General features: G+C 44.5%; 1 protein-coding gene across 1 annotated transcript in view; it reads left to right on the top strand.

Annotated features, from left to right (window-relative positions):
• The window catches only part of MGAT4D (MGAT4 family member D), a 707335-nt gene that overhangs the window by 225745 nt on the left and 464506 nt on the right, over positions 1–17084 (top strand). The window contains exon 2 of the mRNA XM_078676855.1: positions 4153–4314. Coding sequence (XP_078532981.1) covers positions 4153–4314 — 162 coding nt within the window. The remainder of the gene's footprint in view (positions 1–4152; positions 4315–17084) is intronic.

The raw sequence follows: 17084 nt of genomic DNA, 5'->3' as shown, positions 1-17084 counted from the left end.
GTCTCCTTTCTGGTGAAGAATTGGCTTGGTAGTTTGGTCTGCCCTGTTCCCATGATGCACTGGGCCAGGGACAGACTAATTTGCATATAGCCAGGTTCTGAGCTGGGATGGGGCAGTGAGATAAATAACGGTGATGGATCAAGCCCTGATCTTTGGACTGGGTAAGAGTGGTCTGCTTAATTCAGACACTCTGTTCATCACCACCCCCTTTTCTGTATCGTTTTTGGCCACTATAGGTGTGGCAGGGTATACTCAGACATGAGTCCCTTTCTCACTGCTCCATCAGGATTCAAGCAAGCCGGGCCGAAGAGGCTGAAATGCCAGAAACCGGTCCCCGGTAGCTTGTCTCCTTTCTGGTGAAGAATTGGCTTGGTAGTTTGGTCTGCCCTGTTCCCATGATGCACTGGGCCAGGGACAGACTAATTTGCATATAGCCAGGTTCTGAGCTGGGATGGGGCAGTGAGATAAATAACGGTGATGGATCAAGCCCTGATCTTTGGACTGGGTAAGAGTGGTCTGCTTAATTCAGACACTCTGTTCATCACCACCCCCTTTTCTGTATCGTTTTTGGCCACTATAGGTGTGGCAGGGTATACTCAGACATGAGTCCCTTTCTCACTGCTCCATCAGGATTCAAGCAAGCCGGGCCGAAGAGGCTGAAATGCCAGAAACCGGTCCCCGGTAGCTTGTCTCCTTTCTGGTGAAGAATTGGCTTGGTAGTTTGGTCTGCCCTGTTCCCATGATGCACTGGGCCAGGGACAGACTAATTTGCATATAGCCAGGTTCTGAGCTGGGATGGGGCAGTGAGATAAATAACGGTGATGGATCAAGCCCTGATCTTTGGACTGGGTAAGAGTGGTCTGCTTAATTCAGACACTCTGTTCATCACCACCCCCTTTTCTGTATCGTTTTTGGCCACTATAGGTGTGGCAGGGTATACTCAGACATGAGTCCCTTTCTCACTGCTCCATCAGGATTCAAGCAAGCCGGGCCGAAGAGGCTGAAATGCCAGAAACCGGTCCCCGGTAGCTTGTCTCCTTTCTGGTGAAGAATTGGCTTGGTAGTTTGGTCTGCCCTGTTCCCATGATGCACTGGGCCAGGGACAGACTAATTTGCATATAGCCAGGTTCTGAGCTGGGATGGGGCAGTGAGATAAATAACGGTGATGGATCAAGCCCTGATCTTTGGACTGGGTAAGAGTGGTCTGCTTAATTCAGACACTCTGTTCATCACCACCCCCTTTTCTGTATCGTTTTTGGCCACTATAGGTGTGGCAGGGTATACTCAGACATGAGTCCCTTTCTCACTGCTCCATCAGGATTCAAGCAAGCCGGGCCGAAGAGGCTGAAATGCCAGAAACCGGTCCCCGGTAGCTTGTCTCCTTTCTGGTGAAGAATTGGCTTGGTAGTTTGGTCTGCCCTGTTCCCATGATGCACTGGGCCAGGGACAGACTAATTTGCATATAGCCAGGTTCTGAGCTGGGATGGGGCAGTGAGATAAATAACGGTGATGGATCAAGCCCTGATCTTTGGACTGGGTAAGAGTGGTCTGCTTAATTCAGACACTCTGTTCATCACCACCCCCTTTTCTGTATCGTTTTTGGCCACTATAGGTGTGGCAGGGTATACTCAGACATGAGTCCCTTTCTCACTGCTCCATCAGGATTCAAGCAAGCCGGGCCGAAGAGGCTGAAATGCCAGAAACCGGTCCCCGGTAGCTTGTCTCCTTTCTGGTGAAGAATTGGCTTGGTAGTTTGGTCTGCCCTGTTCCCATGATGCACTGGGCCAGGGACAGACTAATTTGCATATAGCCAGGTTCTGAGCTGGGATGGGGCAGTGAGATAAATAACGGTGATGGATCAAGCCCTGATCTTTGGACTGGGTAAGAGTGGTCTGCTTAATTCAGACACTCTGTTCATCACCACCCCCTTTTCTGTATCGTTTTTGGCCACTATAGGTGTGGCAGGGTATACTCAGACATGAGTCCCTTTCTCACTGCTCCATCAGGATTCAAGCAAGCCGGGCCGAAGAGGCTGAAATGCCAGAAACCGGTCCCCGGTAGCTTGTCTCCTTTCTGGTGAAGAATTGGCTTGGTAGTTTGGTCTGCCCTGTTCCCATGATGCACTGGGCCAGGGACAGACTAATTTGCATATAGCCAGGTTCTGAGCTGGGATGGGGCAGTGAGATAAATAACGGTGATGGATCAAGCCCTGATCTTTGGACTGGGTAAGAGTGGTCTGCTTAATTCAGACACTCTGTTCATCACCACCCCCTTTTCTGTATCGTTTTTGGCCACTATAGGTGTGGCAGGGTATACTCAGACATGAGTCCCTTTCTCACTGCTCCATCAGGATTCAAGCAAGCCGGGCCGAAGAGGCTGAAATGCCAGAAACCGGTCCCCGGTAGCTTGTCTCCTTTCTGGTGAAGAATTGGCTTGGTAGTTTGGTCTGCCCTGTTCCCATGATGCACTGGGCCAGGGACAGACTAATTTGCATATAGCCAGGTTCTGAGCTGGGATGGGGCAGTGAGATAAATAACGGTGATGGATCAAGCCCTGATCTTTGGACTGGGTAAGAGTGGTCTGCTTAATTCAGACACTCTGTTCATCACCACCCCCTTTTCTGTATCGTACATTTTGAAAGAGTCTGTTAACTTTGTGAGCTACATTTAGAAGATGGAAACTATAGGCCTCATTTAGATTCTAGTGGGCAGACCACCTGCTGGTCAGATCAGTGGAAAAATAGACCCTGCTCCTCTGGTGGAGGACTTCAAACCAGATTTAGAGATCTCCACCTGTCTTGTGGTATTTCTGTTCCTACTGTGGAGCTGTTCCTGCAGTATCTTTATTGAAGGCACTAATATTTTCCAGAGCAATCACCATGATTGATGCACCTCCTCCAGAAAGTGTTTTGTTCAACAAGAACAAACTCCGAAAGCAGGAGTTTGCCCTTTTGTTGCTGAATAATAACCCACAAGACAAGCAGGTAGTCGTCTTTCTGTGTATGAGGACCACTGTGTAATTTACTGCCCTCTGGAGCCATGTCTTCTATGGCAGTCTTGAATGGGGAAGATGAGTGGTGGCCACCCTATCTTAAATAGGGTGGGTGGATTGCTACTAAGACCTGGTGGTCCTATGGTGGACGGACCAACTGATCATGCTTTCCACTGGCAATGCTGGCTAAGATGGAGTCAGTGGAAACCTAGAAGTTTCCCATTCTAAATAGAGAAGGGCGCAAGAGGTATGGCAGAATTGTGCACCCAGATGCACAGTTTAACCAATCCCAAATGATCCTCTTTCTGTCTTGTTTTCTTTTTCTTTCCCACCTTTCCAACCGTATGGGACAAGATCAGACATACCTGCATAATGATTGATATGTTTTGCAATTGTGTGTTTTTGACTGAATAATTAGATACAAAAATGTAACTAATGTGTGATCCTAATACTCAAAGCAATGTATTTGAAATATGTTATGCTTTTTTAAAAAATATATAACAAAACTCAATGCCCTCCATTTCACAAAAGCTTGCAATTTTGCAGCTGGTGAAACATTGTAAATAGCTTTAGCCACTAAACCAGAGGCATTAAATATAGGCAGATATAGACTGTTATGTTAGGAATCACTTCACCAAGTTACAGCTGAAATTGGACAGTAGTAAAGAATATTGCATTTGAGATAAAATGTAAAATGAATGTGTGCTTCTCAACATCATGGTCTTGTTGCTTTGACATGAGCTCCTATTTAAGTTGACCATGTAAGTCCAATATTGGGGAGTGTAGGAGAAGATCCCAGCTCATTACGAGTAAACCTTTTTTAATTATTTTCCCTCATGGTCATCTGTCGAAATCCCCTCCCGGCCCTACCACTCTTACCTGCAGCGGCTGACTGTAACATGTAGCTAGAGGGATAAGTTATGTACTGTAAAATATGAGTCATGGAATCCTCATGTTTGTTTACCGTCATGTACAGGGTACAGAGAGTGTTCGACTGTAGTGCCAATTACATTGCAAGGTTGGTGCACAGTGCAGCAGTATGCATAACTGTTGCAGGCAACTCATGTATAAGAAGTTTGAACGTCACTGGTTGAACCTGCAGGAGCACACACATAATATTGTCACAAACAAACCATTAAAAAAGGTTCTCTTCTGTTTTAGGAAATGGAATAGATGAGTATCAAAAGGACTTCCTTGAACTTCGGCAGAGACTATTAGCGGCAGAAAGAGAAAATCATAAAAAATCCCATTACTTGAACAATGTCCTGGAGGACATCAAGAAGGCACTGGCAGACAGGAGAAATAACTCAAGCAATCATACAGGTGTGTTAGCTTTATGCTGTAAGTTTTAATGAGGCTTATGTCGTGCTGCACCTTGGCAGAATATGTCCTTCAGATTTGAATTTTAGTTCTTCATACTATCACAGTGATGTGAACATACATTCTTTTGTTTGGGAATTAGAACGTTTCTTTGAACACCTTTCAGTGGAATTGAGCAACACTTTCACCTAGGTAAATTGCGTTTTATACTTTTGTTTTTTCAAGTGTTTTAATCCATGTCTGGCCTACTTTTCGCCAAGGTGCATCATGCTGATGGTAAATGCCAGAGAAAAATGAAATATGCAAATATACAATGGGAGTAGTGCGGTTTTTAGATTCTGCATAAGATTAGGCACACTTTGTGTTGTTTGTGACTCCACTGTACATGGGGGCAGTGATATTTTTTAATTACCAATAAAAGCATCCTTTCAATGTACACCAGAAACACTATTGGCGTGTCTCTAATACTTCCAGCTAAGCCATCCAGATAGTGTTGCTTTGGGTCTGTGACTAAAATGTTGTTTATAGAGCAATAGTATTTGCTTTTGCGACCTGTACAGTGCGAAAAGTTCCTATAAAGTTTACATACATGAAATTGTCAACATCATAGATATCAAATGGGTGTGGTGTATAGAAAAATACAACGTGTAACAACAAATCAGTCTCCTTGCAAGTAAGATTAAAAACAAGTCCGAAGTCCTGGCCTACATTTTAGGAAATTATCAAATTCAATGAACTCACTTCACAGGAAAGATTGCAACTCCCAGAATAAGGTACATTGCTAAATAAAAGGTGAGGACTAGAATATTGTTCTTATTGTGTATGAAGTAATTTGACAATTTTTACTATACGTTGTAGTCTGTGTAATCTAAATTTAGCAGGCTTAATTTTCCTCCCATGCAGACATTTAGGGCCCATTAAGAGTTGTTTATCATCTCCAATCAATAGTTAACAGGCACAGTGAGATTACGAGTAATGCTAAAATCACAGGTCTGGACAATTCCCCTAGGTCTCTGGCTGCCCAAAAATGCCAAATTCTTCAGGCGAAAGTATTGCCAAGAAGTACCAGTGGTATGCAGTAATTCTGACCCCACCCCCATATTTCCACATTTGTAAGTGAACCGTCAGCTTCCAGGTTGTAATGAAATGGTTTTCCGGCCCCTTGAGTTATCGTACCAGCGCTAAATTCAGTGGATTGTCCTTCTGTGATACTTGGGGCTAGATGTACTATCGTTTTTTGCGGGCGCAAATGGGTTTTAAACCCGTTTGCGAACGCACAAAACATGGCTCGTTCAATGTCACTCAACTGAGACAAAGCAACTTAATACTCCTCCTTAAAGGCCTGTAAAAGACATTGGTGCTTCCTTTATGCATCTACAGCACCCACTGTAGCAGAATCTATAGCTTAACAAATGACCAGCATCATACATGGTGGACTTGCAGATGGTAATGTTTGTAACTCCCTTAGGCATTCTTTCACCCCTAACCCCTAACCCGCCCTTAAGAATGTTCATCCTAGATCCCACATGGGTCTACTACTCCTAGAAAAAATACTCCAAAAATTGTCAAAAACCAACTACAAAATGATGTTAGATCAAAGAGAAACACTTGATAAACACCAGTCCCACTTTAAGCCCAAACACAAAACTAGTTACATGTGTGGAACGATCTACTTGAAACCGTGGATGAGGGGATGAGGGGTCTCTTCATGCAAACACTACATGTCTTATCTGCTGTACTTGACACAACACACTACAACTCCCTACTCGATAGCTGCTCTGAGCTGTGGTCAACATGTCAAACAAGGTTAACAGATGGTTCAAATCCTTCCTAGATAGAATGCTTTCAGTGAATGAGACTGGGACAACGGCCCTCCTCTGCACATAAAGTCACGTGGGGAGTGCCCAATGGACCTGCTCTGATCCCACCTCCTCAACTATCACGCCAATGTGAAAACTAACAAGTGACCAGAGCCAGATAGATACAATATTTGACTGCATGATACACACTAACCTAAAAGGTGAAGGGCTAAATACAGTACTTCTGGAGCTAGGTCCAGTGCACCTCTCAAAACAACATGCACCATATGAACACCTCCATCCTTCTTTGGCGAACATTACCCTTCAAAATGAGCGTGCTTGTCCTGAAATTGATGTGGGATGCTGACATAAGCCTGCATTCGCAAGTGGGAGCCTCCCGGCAAGCTAAATGAAGTAGCAGAACAAGGTAGAAAACGTGTCTGGTCATCCACAACACCGGACGCAAATGCAGTAGTACCTAGCAGTTCTCTATAGCAACTTGTGCCTCTGGAACAATCACTTCTGCAGTTAGGATTTTGACTGCTTCTCTGTTCCAAACATTTTGCAAGCTTCTCCCTCAGTCCCTCGCCATCCACAGTGTAATTAACCTATTTTACATCGCCTTGGCATACATAATACATATCTTTCACTGCCTCTCTTATTTTGTTATAATGTGCAACTGTTTTTACAGTTGTATGGCCGGCTTTTTGGTGCTTAAATATTCCATTTTATGTGTCCATGCCTAAAAGCAATTTAGTTCTGCCATGCGCTCAATGCCGGCAAACTAAACTTTCCTAACACATAGCTGGGACTTTAGGCTTTGCACACAAGGAGATGTTGTTTTGAGATTCTTCGAGTCCCCTCAAATTTCATCCCATTAAAAGGATTAGTTATAAGTAACTGGTGTTGTAAAGTATATTTTCTAGACGTTTGTGGTGAATTTAATCTCCCTAAAGCACTGTTGCAAAGTCATCCTTGTGCCCTGGGCACCCCCATTTAGCCTAACCAGGCTCCTAGCTAGTGCTTTCCTGAAAAGATACTTAGAATACAGTGAAAACACCTACATACAATAGGTTACACTATGGCTTAGGGTACCCCTATGATTGGCATGACCTACCCTATAAGGCCATAGTGCATAATAGGGGAGGGGGTCTAAACTACATTTAAGTCCCTAGTATATAATAGGGCATGGCAGTTTAGAGGCCAGCAGCCCTTTCTGCACTTGCATGTGTGCACTTCTGAGGCCTGCGGTCAGTTTAAAAGCAGCCCTGTGTTGCAAGACTACTTTTAAAATGCAAATTGTGGCCAAACTCGACTTTGGTGTTTGGGGCACTTAAAAATGAATAAACTAAAATGTGTGGGCATATTAGGTACCCCCAAGGTCTCCCCTAGTTGTCCATGTGTGCGGGGGGGTCAGGTATTTATAAGGAGGGCGGTTATAAAATGAGTTGTATATGCTCTAGGTTTAGTGAAATTGCACATTTCACACCCCACATAGTAGTGAAGAGCTTCCCAAAATCAGATTATGTGCTAGGAGCACTGTGGATTGAGTATCTGCAATATTTGTACATATTCAGAACACATAAAGTCTCCCCTAGATGTTCCAGTGGTAGGGGGTCCTGTAGATATAGGCAGGGTCCTAATAAAATATGTTTTATAAGCCCTGATGTTGGAGAAATTGCCCAGTTCATTTCCCCATTGCCGATCCCCAGTCACATAGGTTAACATGGCAGGAAGTTATTACATAATAACTTAAGTCAAGGAGGTGATAAAAATATTATTCAGGGACTTCCTAGAATGGTATTGATAAATCCAACAATATGCTATTGTTTAATTTATCCCAAAATGTACAGACAAGAAGTTCTAGGACTTTCTTGTCTGTAAGCCAAAATTCCGCCTTCCAGTGGTCTGCCCTGATTGGCTAGAGTTAAGTGGAATAGCCAGGCTCCTTTGATTAGATGATTAGTAGCCACTGGGGTTTGAAAGCCCTTCTAGAAGGCCAGGGTTGTGCTACATAGGAATGCCAGAGCAAGGGGAGGGGTCGTAAAGAATATTCTTCAATAGAAGGAAGAGACAGGCAGGAGAGGCCAGTTTCATTTACCCCCTACTCTTTGAACCCAGCCAGATGGTAGGATTAAGGAAGGGATGAACAAATGCATGGGGGAGAGACTAGGGAAATTAACCATCCTGGATATGTGTTTAGCCATCTCTTCTCTCTCTGCTGGAAAATCAGCCATGTTGAATTTTGGAGAAATGGTGCTCTCTGAGAGACTGCAGTGCCATTCTTTGGAGAATATAGTTTTGCCCTGTCGAGTTGCCTTGCACTTCATTGGACAGGAGTGCACTCCTGCTTGACCCAGGGAACTTGGAATAAGTATCTGAGGGGCAGAACATCTCAAATCTGCTGCTTGAAACTTAAGGAAGAAGAAGGGTCCGTGCTGGAAGCTTGATTTGCACCAACCAGGCCCTGCACTCTGACTGACTGCACCTGCTGCCCAATATGGAACTACAGCCATATAGATCGAACCTGCTTCAAAAGGACTAAAGAGTGGATTGCCTGCAAGCTACAAGTTAACAGAGCTCACCTGTACCATCACCACCAAGAATCCCCAGGCTGGAGTACTACTTGTGGATTTGTAAGGGTTTTATCCAAGTGGATTGTGGGAAATGAACTCCCAAACTTTCAAGGACCATCTAGGAGCTTTTAGACCCTTGGAGTAAGTTTTGGACACTTTGGGACCCTCAAAGGAACTTCAGAAAGAAGTTTCAGAAGTTTGGAGCAACTTTGGAAAAAAGCTCCATAAGTGGACTGACTCGTCCTGGCCAGCCAAGCCAGCGACCTTCAATGTGTGCCAGCCTGCTGTCCAGGTTTGTCCTGCTGAAAAGCTCTGGATGTCCGACTTCCAGAGTTTGCTCAGAGTTTAACTGTGAGTTGGCTGCAACCCAAGCCAGAGAACCCTCACTGAAGCCAGCCTGGTGAAGAGCAGCGAGGGACCCCTGAAGAAAAATCTCTGTCAAAGTTTATAACTCTGAACGTAGGAGAAGTGACCGGACCAACCACAAGAGTCAAGGTGCCCACCTTCAACCGTAAGCTAGCTTGCAGTAAGGGGTAGCCGTGCAGGGCTCCATCGCAATCGGGCTGAAATTTTGACTTTCCCGTTCTAGTGCGACTAGATGGCCCAAGAGGCACAATAATGTTCTATGTGCGTTATAGTGCTAAATCTTTACAAATTCATATCTCTTGTTCCCTGCATTGGATATTTTTCGTTTTGGAGTCATATTAAAGATACACATATTTCCTATTTTTATAAATTGGTGTTGTATTTTTATTGTGTCTTAATTATTTACTGACTTGGTGTTTTAAATGATTTACATACCTGTCTTTGAAGTTAAGCCTGTCAGCTTGCAACCAAGCTACTAAGGGTTGAGCATAGGAATCATTTGCTAAGACCTATACTGAGCTCAAACTGTGTTAGTGGCCTTATTGCTAGTGGTAGATATATATTTACCACTACTAATAACCCACTTTCCAACAAGCACTTTCATTAAGCCTGGAATGCTGACAATTACAGTACAGGGCTGGACTGCCCATTTATTCCATCAGGCATTTCCATAGTGGGCTGTAGTCAAAGGAGGCTTTGCTTTTGAAGGTAGGGGGCTGCTGCTGGCACCTATGCTACTTTCTCCAGCTGACACAGAGGGGGCTTTAGGAGAGATAGGGGAAGAGTGAGATTAAAGAAAAAAGGAGAACGAGATCAGGAAATGAGCGGAGCTAGTCTGGGGTTTTTTTTTGTCCTCCTTACTAGTATTGCGCTAGGGACATTTCTCTGAACAGATCTATCTGCATGTGTGCCAAATGTGCTCTAAGAAAGAATTGTATTGAATACAACATTTATCATTATATACTTATTGCCTCACAGGTAATTAAGGGGAGAGACGGGCAAAGATATATGTCCATCAATTATTACCAGAGGCATACACTGAACTTAGTAGCTTTCACACCAGCTGTTTGCCCTCTTCAATCCTGAACTAATGCAAGCCGGTGCAGGGGACAGATATGTTTCCGTCGTATCTCAGGAGAAGCTGCCTGTACCTGGCATTCCTAACCAGAGTGCCGGTCTCATTTGCCCTCTCCCTTGTCTATTGCATTTTCTGTCCTCACAACCTCTTGCGCCTACTGTATTGATTCCCCGCTGCACCCCCTCCGGGGAGCCTACAACATCATCCAGGTCTTTTGACAAATCATACTCAGAAACCAGAACCAATAATAACCTCTACCCAACAAGATCTTGATGTGGTAAAGGAAACCACAATGGTTCCCCATCGTCAACTAACCCTAGCACAAATACATGCGCAAAACTCGTACGTGCATAACAATATTCTACAACCGTCCCACTCATCTCCAACTATAAGCACACCCAAGGAGCACCTTGTTGCGTCGAGTCCCCAGCACACAGCTTTTTCATCACCGGTATCCTCAACGATCCCCCCACAGAAATCGCCTAAAATCCCTGATCCAAACGATCAGCTTTTAGCTGACCTCTCATTCTTCTTTAAAAACAACCAAAACCCAACCAATCACACGCCAAACCCAAAGCCTAACCAAGAAGAGTCTACAGCAATAGGGGTTTGGCAGCAACTTCTTCAGACGCTTCAACAAACAGTCAAAGCGCTCAACTACCATTCGGACAAACTGGATGTGCAGGTCGATCTTCCGAACACCCTCGCATTGTTCACGGCGGGGATCGATAGCAAACTTGACAAACTGAACAATCTAATATTAGGAGCGCAAGCCTCAACAAAGCTTATGCAGTCAGTCTTTTGCTGCTCCCCAATTATTGATTCACTTTCATCACTTCCAGGCTTCCTAACCAGTGTATAAAAGAAGTTAAGCTGCTGAAGGGAGGCAATCCACACATAACTCCCTGTCAACAACACAAAGAATACAAGACCCTCCCCAGGATCTAGCTAACCCATGGACTACTGCAAACAAAGGCATTAAGTCAAGAGGGGGAATCGCTCTCAGGCCAATCCTGCTGAGTGAACAGCTAAAAACCGGCAAACCTTACGCAACACCAACGGGGCCTGCCCTGACCCAAATGACGACGGAAAACGCCGGGGCCCCAAGTGGGTGCACTACCCGTCCGGACCACCAAGTGACAGGGCCAACGGCCAGTTTAACGACTTCAGATTTGACCAAAGTGGAAGGACCATCAGCCCCTCTACCACCCTGCAGCAAGAGAGAGTGTAAACGTTTGCGTAAACTGAGAAACAAAATAAGGGCAAAAGCAACAGGCGCCCACTCGAAATTCTTTCCCCTTTTCAATACGGCGGCTAACAAAAAAGCTCTAAATGAGACAGCTACACCATCACCCCCAGTAAACCCTAGTGTCAACAATGTAAAAGCAGTTCCACTAGAAGCCACCATTCAACTACCTGTGGGGAGCGCTCACGACCCAATCAAATCAGCTGCGAGAACAGCAATAGACAAGTCCAGCACAGTGACAGAACAGCGAAGGATGACAACCGATGAGCCAATCTTACCCGAGCCCATAGTGACCCAAGAAAAATCTAAATCAGCAACAGTCTCGACTCTGCCTTGGGTAGACCCAAAAACAACAAGAATGAACCTCACAAAAACAATTCATAATCAAAAAATAACCTTACCTAAAAATAATCAGCCTCCATCGAAGGCCCCCCGTCGGCCATCACAACAGGAGCAAGATTTGCACGCAGGCCGGTTTTTGAATACACTCAATAAGACGGCTTCAAGTGAAAATAATAAGGAGAACAACAACGACTCATCACATTCCCACATCTTACTGGTACCGGAATATAAATCAAAGGGACGGCAAGACATTCTCAACAGGTCGAATATAATAAAGTTAGCGGATGGTATCCCGGGGCTCGCAGGTCTGGTATCAGATGACATTGAAGCTATCGAATTCCTCCCACCAAGAGGCGCCCAACCTTCTGAGGTTACCTTGGTGTTTTTTAAATCGGCCAGCTTGGTCGGAGCATTCCTGGATGATAAGGACACCCTGCGGGATTGGGGCATTCAAGTGTATCTTTACTCCACCCCAGGTTACCCCCCCCCGCCTTATTAAATCAGCCAATTACTTCTCGGAAAGCCGGATCCATCAGACTGGAGGAACTCCCAAGACCCTACTCAATTTTAAAAAACGCATCGGGACCAGACGAACAATATAAAATCCCTCCAACACTGGTCTCCCATGCCACACAAGCCAAGACTGGGAGTGACTTCCAACTATTCTGTCAACCAAAAGTACAGTATGACCGTCCGAAGTAGAGTGCAGGGGCCCCAAGCCAAAAACTTCGGCAAAGTCAATACCCCTAGTAACCTCACCAGCAACTGTGCCTAACCTACAAGCAGACTCCACCTTCTCAATATGTTCTTGGAACATAAGTGGCCTTTACCAGAAAATTACGAACTCTGAAATACTCTCCTTTCTACGTGAGCATGCTGTAATAGTTATACAGGAAACTTAGCCACAACAAGGATGCCCCGTTATTGGTTACACAGAAGTATGGAAACCAGCACTCAGAGATATCCGCTTTGGTCACTCTAAAGGGGGCCTGTCAATATACATATCAAATAAATTAAAAGGCCCACACTCACGATTACCCATCGATGAAGAATGGCTACTCGGGGTCAAAATCAACTCTTGGCGGAATCAGCGCTCACTTTTCCTTTTAAACGTGTATATTAACCCAAGCACGCGTACAAAAAAAGATCATCTGGCCCGCTTAACTGAAATTATGAGCGACATAGCCGCGGAACACCCCACCTCAGACTGTATCGTCACAGGTGATTTTAACACCAACTTATTCCAAGGCAATCTAGTGGACAACGAAGAGCCTTTCTTACCTTCGATCAATGAGCCTGTTACACAAACAATACCGCCCAACCAAGCTTATTGCGGACTGGGAGAACTCTGCGTGATGCGATTCTATAGTGCAGGTTACCTGGTAATCAACTGAAGATCGGAGGGAGACATCCCCCCTAATTGGTCTTGGACAAATGGTAGCAAGTGTTCCTATTTGGACTACACTATCTGTAATTCATTCCTGCTTCATTGTCTGGCAAGCTTCCACATCCATCCACGAATTGAAAGTGACCACAGACCTCAGGTCATATCCTTTAATATAAAACCAGTAACTCATAAACCTGCCTCTTCAACTTGCCGAGGAATATATACAGAGAACCTAAAGCGCCTCAAGTGGAGTGAAGACCTCAGCCAGAATATCCTGCAAGAAAGCATGAACGCAATAAGACGCGGAACCAATCAAGAAGCCTCGCCGATCGCGACATGGTCGATGCTCTGCTCTCATCTGATTAACCTTTTTCCAGCCAAACAACAGGCCCAAAGGCCAATCCAGTACCGCAAGTTCACAATGTCATCTCAGACAAAGTCATTTAAGAAAGCTAGAAACAATGCCTTGCGGTCACTCGCAAACTCTCCAGGGAACAGTGACTGTCTAAACCACTATCAAGCTGCTCAGAAGACTTTTAGGCTGGCGATGACTAAAGATAAACAGTTGCATGAAACTCAATTTTGGTGTAAATTGGTGTGGGAGAGTAAGAGTAAAAACTCAAGAAAATGGTGGGCCCTAATTAACAATATCAATCAGAGCTTCGGAACAGCAAACATTCAAGATTCGGACTGGGCAACATTTCTCACCGACCACTTCAGACCCTCTGAACATCCAGGACCAACAGGATCCAACCCTCCAAGAGAGATTAATGGATTACACTCTGTCAACGAGGACTTTGAGGTGACACAAGAAAAGGTTGTTACAGCAGTGACAAAAGCAAGATCAGACGGAGCACTGGGGTCAAATGGCCTGCCACAGAGCCTGTTCAAATCTGACCCAGCCTTCTGGTCAGGAACTTTAACAAACCTCTTCAACTATGCCTTGAACACTGCAACAATCCCCGACTCGTGGCGGGACGCCATAATCCACCTAATTTATAAATCGGGATCCCGCTCTTCGCCGAACAATTACAGACTCATTGCCCTATTGGACATTGAGGCCAAGCATTACGCAGGCCTCCTCTTGGAGGACCTGAGGTTATGGGCAACAGAATGTAAATTGATCCAGTTGAACCAGACAGGGTTTGTGGCCAACTCAGCGACCATGAATAATCTATTAGCTGTCTCAATCATTATCAACAAAGCACTTTTAACATCTAGGCCAGTGTTTTGTTGCTTTGTCGACTTCAAAGCAGCATTTGACAGGGTCCCTAGGGCAGATCTATGGGAAAAACTAAGAAAGTGGGAGATCCCTGATAAACTCTTGGAAGCAATCATCCAACTCCACTCCCGCACTTGGGTTCGGGTGAAGTTGGGGTCCGGCACACACCTCTCGCGGAAAATTATGACAAACAGAGGCGTGAAGCAGGGATGTGTGCTGGCCCCTCTTCTTTTTAACCTGTTTATATCAGATCTGTCAAGCACCCTGGACGATACAAACAGTCACCCCCCAAAGGTGGGAGGCATGGCTATAAATAACCTATTGTACGCCGATGACCTGGTTCTTTTTAGCCTCACCAGGGTCGGGCTGCAAAGACTACTCGACAAACTGCTTAGCTACACAATTACGAACCAATTAGAGGTTAACCTTAAGAAAACGCAAGTGGTCACTTTTGGGAAAAAACAATACGCCGGTCGTATGTGGCTATTTGACAAAACAAGTCTCGCTGGAGGTCAGTCATACAAATATCTAGGTGTCCACTTAGACTCCAGAGGTAACCAATAAAATAGCGCAATGAGATCGCAGTTAAAGCCACGTCCCTGGCGGTGTCACTAAGCAAGCTTTCCAAAAATCTATCAGTCCCAACACTTGCACCTCTCTTGGAAGTCATGAGAGCCAAAATCGGCCCCACCCTTTCATACGGCATTGAGATACTTAGGGGGAAACTGAACACTGCTTTAAACCAGCACACAACCAGAATATATAAAAGAGTTCTCCGGCTGCCAAAGTCTGCATCCCCAGTGCAGATAAGACTAGAGATGGGGCTTTTTAACTATGAGGCTTCAAACGTGGGCACTTACCTAAAGCTCTGCCATAAATTAAGACAGGCGGACCCAGGCACACTAGAATCCTTAGTCTGGCTAGAAATCATCCAGAATAACCCAGGTGGAACGTTTGGTCGCCTTTTTAAGGACGCCATTGATCAAATGTCAGCGAGTGACCTATGGGTCCTGAATCCCAGTCAGACAGCTTTTAAAATGGCCATTAAAAAATGCGTGAGAATGAGATCGCTAAACATGGATAAAGCACTTTTTGCAAAACGTAGCCATTCTTGGGCACTCATAAACTCATACAGACGGCTAACCCCCGCTACTTACCTGTCTTTTACATACTCATTGTATCTTAAACGTAGCCTTATAGCTATTAGAATGGGTGACTGGCGTTTCTTGCAAGACCGGCCCTCCTGGCAACGTATGGCGGAAGATACAACCTGTAGAGGGTGTGGCAAAATGGGGGAAACTTTGCTGCATGTGGTCTGCCTTTGCCCTTTTTATAATTCTCAAGGTAGGTGCAAACTAAAAGCTGAATGGAACAGGTTGGGTGCCCGGACCTGTAGGCAAGCCATGATCGTGGCCTTGAACCCAGAAAACACAGTTGTAAATATAAGGCTAGCCAATTTTATTCAGCAAGCATATCGCAATTTTAAACAAATGAAACCCCATTAAGCCTTGCCCTGATCCCTTTAACCACTTAATATACTTTACAATATTTATTAACTTCTAAGGAAGCAAAAATGAAATGATTATAAAATGTATCTGCAAGAGTATTGGGTTGTTTTTATACGTAAGATACCACTGGTTGCGCTTATTTTATAATGTCATTGAATAAGAAGGATCAAGTTGTGGATGAGCTCTATTTTTATACGACTGTTAAATAATCGATCGCATCTTTGTTCTTTTTTAACATTTGGATTATAATGTGAATTTTGTATTCTTCTTTTAAAGATATCTGTGTTATATCTAAATAAAGACATTTGATTTGATTTGATTTGATTCCCTATTATATATTCAGTTTAGAGTTCCTTTATACAGAACGATCTCCACCAAACAAGTTTCATAGCACTGCATAGTGCCTCTTATCAAATAATAATGTTGCAATAGGAATTAATTATTCTATAATCATACAAGATCAGTATTGTTGGAAGATCAGGGCAAAGTTACGAGGTACAACCACTCACTTCTTCTGTTTCCTTACCCTGGCAGTCACCATCTGCTTTTTTAGGTGTGGTTTCAAAGAGCAGCTTTCATACTGACATATTGCTAAGAAAATGCACCCCTTTCTGCCTTTGAATTGAGACTTTGTCAATCATGCCTTGGCTCGGCACAGTGGATTGTTAATTGCCCTCCTAATGCTATTGTTTGTTTTAGTATAGCCTTCCACCTCCACGCAAGTGCTTCCATTAAACCACATGAGGGTCTGCTTTACACTCTTAGCCATTTCTTCTCACTCCTACTGGTCCCCAGTTTGTCTCAATTTAATGGGCTCCACCTATTAAGCCATTAACACCCGACCTGTTGGCTTTGCCAATGTTTGTTTTATGAACTTCACCATCTTCGAGTCTCCCTCACGTATTGGTTGCCTTGCCTCTGGATCTCCATGCCAATAAGGTGCCCTTTTGGACAGAGCCGCTTTTGTACTTTGAGTGTCTTTGGCCAGGAAGCGTTTTCCATTTCCTTTTGTGGCTGATTATTCTTCGAATGCAATTTTATTTTTATTGGCTGATTTTGAATGCTCAGTCTAGTAATAGACTGTCAAGCCGTTCATTTTGAAAGGACATTTACAGAAATGTAATTGTCAAAGAGATCCTTTTGAAGGAGTTAGGAAATGCTAGAACAGCCATGAATCCACCCCTCCCCGGGCTGTCTGAGTGATTTCCTGTGGTGTGAGTGCTCCTGTCAGGAATCCACAGGGTCTTTC

This window comes from Lissotriton helveticus, chromosome 2_1 (genome assembly GCF_964261635.1).
Source record: "Lissotriton helveticus chromosome 2_1, aLisHel1.1, whole genome shotgun sequence".
Taxonomy (NCBI): Eukaryota; Metazoa; Chordata; class Amphibia; order Caudata; family Salamandridae; genus Lissotriton; species Lissotriton helveticus.
Note: the sequence above shows the minus strand (reverse complement) of the source record. Positions and strands in the feature narration are given on the sequence as shown.